This window comes from Nyctereutes procyonoides, unplaced genomic scaffold (assembly GCF_905146905.1).
Source record: "Nyctereutes procyonoides isolate TBG_1078 unplaced genomic scaffold, NYPRO_anot_genome, whole genome shotgun sequence".
NCBI classification, from domain to species: Eukaryota; Metazoa; Chordata; class Mammalia; order Carnivora; family Canidae; genus Nyctereutes; species Nyctereutes procyonoides.
The window spans coordinates 16,815,001-16,820,839 of NW_026575126.1; the positions used below are offsets into that span (position 1 = coordinate 16,815,001).

At 39.0% G+C, this 5,839-nt stretch overlaps 1 protein-coding gene across 2 annotated transcripts in view; it reads left to right on the forward strand.

Annotated features, from left to right (window-relative positions):
• LMO4 (LIM domain only 4) overlaps positions 1-4,702 on the forward strand; it is a 17,243-nt gene extending 12,541 nt beyond the window's left edge. For both annotated transcript variants that reach the window (XM_055340220.1, XM_055340221.1), the window contains exon 5: positions 3,903-4,702. In XM_055340220.1, the coding sequence (XP_055196195.1) occupies positions 3,903-3,911 (9 nt within the window). In that variant the 3' untranslated portion in view covers positions 3,912-4,702. The remainder of the gene's footprint in view (positions 1-3,902) is intronic.
• Positions 4,703-5,839: the final 1,137 nt, after the last annotated feature.

Genomic DNA, 5,839 nt, shown 5'->3' on the forward strand with positions numbered 1-5,839 from the left:
CCCAGAAAAGAGTGAAATGTATGACTCGTGCGCATAATTTTATTCACATCATATTTCATACTGATTATGTATTGATGACATTGATTCATTTACTCTTTACAGCGCCACTTGCATGGATATTAAATCTTATTGACCACAGATGAATTTTAATTTCAGATTGGTGATAGATTTTTCCATCAGCTCTGATAGTATGTTTGACTTTTTCATCATTAACCCAGGCAATCACACAGCACTGAGTTATTGCATTGAAACAAAAAGTGCACACTTCACTTGGTAATTCTTTATGGATTTACAATAGGAACTTCATTAATGTCTGTTGTGAGGATCACACAAAAAAAACAACATTTATCTGCAAATAGGAATTTAGCAAGCTTCAGAAGTCCCAGGAAAAAATATTAGGCTTCTTTGTCTTCTGTAATGCATTTTCTTAATGCCGTGTGTGGGGAAAATGACTAATATTTGAAAACTTTTAACCATTTAAAATTACACTGCCGCATTTTAATGCTGATTTTTTTTTTTTATCATTTTTCCCTTACTCAAATTTATGGGATAAGGTTAACTATATTTTTCATTTCATTAAGTGCCAATTATATCAAAATATGCACATTGTTTAATTTTCTAATATGAGAAGCTACCTAGCATACCATTTTAAGAACAGAAGTCTGATTTTTTGTTGCAGATTCATCAGTCAACATCGATGAGGCATTTTGAGCTTCTTTAAGGAATGCCAGCACATAGAAATACTTAAGATTTTTATGGTTTGAACTGTAATGAAGTGAATCTATAGGGCAGAGTTGAGAATAAGGGAAAAGGTAACATATTTTGAGATAACCATTTCAATTCAGAGGCAAACCCATTTGCAGTTCTATTTGGCAGCCAAAAAAAGCAGAGGAATTGGGTAGGGGGGGTGAGTGGAAAAAAGAAATGTGCCGATTTTGGTTGAAATGGTTGATCTCTTTCCCCTCCCATGTAAAAGCTTAATTTTTAGCAAATTAGATCTTAAGTTTGTTGCTGGTTCTATACCATTTCTTTCCCTGACTTGACAGAGAATAAGAAAAGATTGTTAGAGCTCAGCAACGTGTAGCGTGAGGATTCAGAGGTGTGGAGACAAGATGGAAAACGTAGCAAACCATGCAGTCCTGAGTACAGGCAATAGCCACATTCGCTCCGGACTCAGTGCAAAGGGCAGATTACAAGCAGGGTCTCACGCTACTGACTCATTGGGTACAAGATGACATAAGTGGAGAGGTTTTAGGGAGGAAAGGTAGAGAAACATCTGGCTTGCATGTTTATAAGATTGCATGTGTTGTGCCTTTCAGATCAATCTTCTGTTTTCCACACCTTTCTCAGGATGGGAGAGGTAGCATGTTCGTTTTGGATCACAGAATGTAGTAGCCAACCAGTAGGCAACTGGTATATATACTTTCTGAATGTTGGAAGCCAAAAATAGACAGGTGGCTTTCCAAAATTAATAGCTCTTAAAAGGCATAGGAAGTATAACTCCAGGATTACGTTCTTGTCAGACATTGGTAAGAAGCTGTGTTTGGGGGGTGATGTTAATTAAGAACATCTCCCTGTTGGCATAAATGTCTCACATATTTGCCCTCGGTGCTCGGCTCGCCACAAGCACAGTCAATTCACAAGGTGGTTTTTGTAAATAACGGTTTGGGGTGAGCTGAACTTGGTCCAGAGAGATAGTAAACAGACGGAGAGCAAGGGGGAGGAGGTCATGAAGACACACTTCCTGGTGGAATGTAAAGTGCTTTTTGGACCTAGAGAATGCTTTACAGTTATTTTCCCAAAACCCCATGGCATTTCTTTTCTGGAGGAGATGAGATGGGAAGAGATGACAAACGGCCCCACTTTATTATTTTCTTCTCTCTCCTCGTTCTCCTTATTTTTGGTAGGGAAAATTGGACATCAATTTTGGCTGTTTTCCTTCTATTCACTGAGCCGATTATGTTTTTAGTGCATGCTGCATGATAAATACAGCCAAGCATCCACTGGCTTGATTATTTGTACACCCTGTCTTTAAAGAAGGCAGCTAACTGTATAGAAAGTATAGGTCCCTTTAAACTTGGATTCTCCTGAAATTTGTTGCCAGTGTCTGGGATGTGTAGTCTACTAGTTGTTCTACATCATTGGGTTTGGTATAGTCTGAGAAAAAATAATTTTAAGTTTATAAATCCTGTAGTGTCTTGAGTGAAGTCTCAGACCACTAGTGTTCAAGGATCTACAAAATTTTATAGCCTATATCTTTTAAAGGAGGCTTGGCCATCCTCAGAATATTGCCTTCTAGAGACTTACGTAAATACAATCAGAAGTTGCGGCTATTTTTTTTTTTTTCTATTCTGATTTTTGCCCGTTCTGGATTTCTTTCTTCCATTCAAGAGTGGCGGTTCCATCTAGAATTTTCTGTGCTTTTCAGTCAAATACGAGCTCACCTCTCTTTAGTTGGAGGAAAATTTAGCAAGTGTTCTAGTTTACGTATCACTTTGCAATTCCCCCGTAGTTATATAATTGGTGTTGTGTGTGTCCATCGTAGAGGACATTTGATGCTCATTTATTAAATATGCTCGCTGGCTGCCGCCGCATCTTTGTTCTGGACAGACAAATTACCTTTCTCACACTGAGCTTCCACTCTGGGGAATTAAGCCTCCACCACTTTAATTAGCTTGGAAGTAGGGGGTTGCAGTTCCTAATAGACTTCAGGCTTTTAGTAAGTTAGGGAAAGGGTGAAACGAGAACTTCCTGCGAAGCTCAAAATGTCATTTAAAAATCATAAAAACCTAATATATATTATTTCATTTTGGTAATTGCAAACAGATTGTATTTGACGACTGTGTGGATTATCATTTCTCACTCAGACATTGAAGTTAGACTTCACTTGAACTAGGTTTTTTAATTGAGCATAAGTCATTACATATGTTTGATTCATATATTTACAATATTTATGTAATATTAACTGATGTGGCATATAGGAAATCCTCAGTGAACGGCAGTTTCCGGACATTTGTACGTATGTGAGTGTGCACGTATGTACGTACGTATGTCTGTATACCTTTATCCATATGTCTGCATACATGTGCATTCAAACACATACCTTTAGTTAGAGTGAGAAGGTCATGGGGCTATCAGAATAGTAACTGCTAGTATTTGGTTTGGCTTTTATTACATGCCAGGCACTGTTGAGAGGGCTCTCTCTATATTATGCAATCCTTATAACAGCCTTATTATCCCCACTTTAGAGATGAGGAGACTGAGACACAGAGTAAGTTTGCCAAAGGTTATGCAGTTGAGCATATTAACCCAAAACTTCTTTGCGGGGCACTTGGCTCTGAATGTCCATTTAAGATACCAGTGCTAGGCCGGGTGAAACCCATTCTCTCAAGAAAGAAATTTCCTGGGGATCCCTGGGTGGCTCAGCGGTTTAGCGCCTGCCTTTGGCCCGGGGCACAACCCTGGAGTCCCGGGATCGAGTCCCACGTGGGGCTCCCTGCATGGAGCCTGCTTCTCCCTCTGCCTGTGTCTCTGCCTGCCTCTCTCTCTGTGTCTATCATGAATGGATGGATAAAATCTTTAAAAAAAAAAAAAAAGAAAAGAAAAAAAAGAAACTTGCTTTGTAAGAGAGTTAAGCAATTCATTGTAGAACTTTACACCAGAAACTTTCTGCAAGTCCATTTCTTGTCTCATTTTCTCTGCTAGTAAAACTGCAGAAAATGTTATGCTTTAGTTCTTCACTGCCGGAGTAAGTAGCGTAGAAAGCCTCCATCAAGTCACAGTTGGAAAGTAATCTAATAAAAGAAGATTAGTGAATGTAGAGGAGACAAAAGCAGTCATGTTTGAGTTTAATATCTCACATTTAGCATTTTAGCTAAGATGCCCGTTTTTATTTCTTGCAGGTCTGCTAAAAGGTCAGAGTAATGCAGAATGCGTGCCTTCATCTCAGATTTTGTTCATCACAGGTGGATCCCATGCGTCTTCGGTAGACAAGTCACCTTTGTAGCTAGCACCAGTGCCAGCTCCATGCATCGCACCTTCCTTAGTGTTGATTGCCCTTCCCGCATTTATTGGTGTATTAAAATGACTGAATATGAACATTAAGGACTCCATGAACCTGGGCTAATGGGAGACTGTAGAGAAAATGAAAAAAGATCCACCGGAGGACATCTTTGGGGGGGGGAGGGAGCTTGGGAGGAGGGAAATGACTAATGAAGCTAATTAAAAGAAGCATTCAAATCTGCTTTCTACCCTCATTAACAATTAGCAGGGCACTGGCCAGAGTTTGTACCCTGTGTTTTACCTTAACAACATTCTATTTGCTCTTTGTATATTTAAGTGTTGTAAGGAAATGTGTTTCAATCAAAACTGAACATGAGATAAAGGAAAGAGATGTGGCTTTTGTGATATTCTATCACAGACACTTTTATTGTATCTCTGTAAAATACAATGTATGTATGCATGTAAGTGTTTTCGTCCTAATGTTGCTACTTCCATGGCAAAGGAAAAAAAAAAAAAAGAACAGAAAAAAAAGAAAAAAATTGGAAAAAAAAATCAGGCTCCTAGCAGCTACTGTGTAGAAATTTCCCCCTACTTCTAATTTGCTGAATGAAGAAAAAAAAAATCTTTTATTTGTGATATTTTCAGAGACATTTGCTCTAGTATGGTGTATTTAAATAATAAAAACTTAAAAGAAAAAATATTCGATGGAGTTTGGATTTAAACACTGCTTTTTTCTCTTCTGTATTTTGGAAAAATTTAGTAGTTTTTTTGTTTGATACCAACTTCACTTTGAATCTTAGGGGTCGAGGGAGGTGGTGTGTATATTTATTTAGCTCTGGGCCAGTAAGGTTTTCTTCGAATTACTTAACCATGCCAGTTTTGGCAAGGCTACAAAGCAATGTTTCTAACGGAGTCCTTTTTATAAGCTCAGAATATTCTGGTAACTTAAGCACTTCATTGCACTTCTCCTATATCACAGTGAATCTTTTGTGTTTACATATAAATATTTGTTCGATTCTTCAGCTGTTCCGTTCATCCTCTCTTCAATAGAAAAGCCTTGGGTATTGATGAAAAGCATGCTAGAGAATGTGGCATAACCATCTTGTTCTCTTCACCGAGTTTATGGCTTTTGAAGGAAATAGCATTTCTAAACCATACCTGTACATATTTTGAAGTTCCGTGAGTTTTTAGGGACCCAGAGCTCTTTTACAACCTCCTCAATGGGTGAAGCAGCCATTTCCTAGTGAGCTTTTAGACTCCTGTGGTCTGCTGTATGATTTGTTTATTTTGCTTTGCTCTTACACTCCTCTGCGGGCTTTGCCTTTCCATATGTTTGGGGTAGGATTTGGATTTCACTTAGTAATCTTGAGATCCTCAGTTGCTAGTTCTGGACAGCAGAGTATCCCCAACAGCGCCTACATTGCCTGCAGTGGTCCCCTGTGGAAAGCGTGTGTAGGCCAAGGACTCAGTGGGCCCCGGGCCAGTGTTAGAAGGAGGAAAAACCAAAAGAGGCTGCATGCCAGGCTTGTGAGCAAATCTCAACTACAACTTCCTAAAACCAGGTGTGTGTATAATGCTACTTGAAATGTTCTCTCTAAAAATGGCATTTGTTTTCTTTTTCTCTCGTTCCAGAAGAGCTCCCAACATAGACTTCTCAGAACAGGTCCTATAGAGTGGTTCAGTGCAGTACGTCCCATCTAGCAGTCAGTTTCCATTTGGGATCTTAGGCTTTCCAGAGTCTCCAGTCCAGGAGGAAGGATCAGTTTCTCAAAACTGTGAACCTCCTGTAGGAGAATTAAGAGGTAGAGGGTTAAAATGAATCCTTCTATTAGATCTT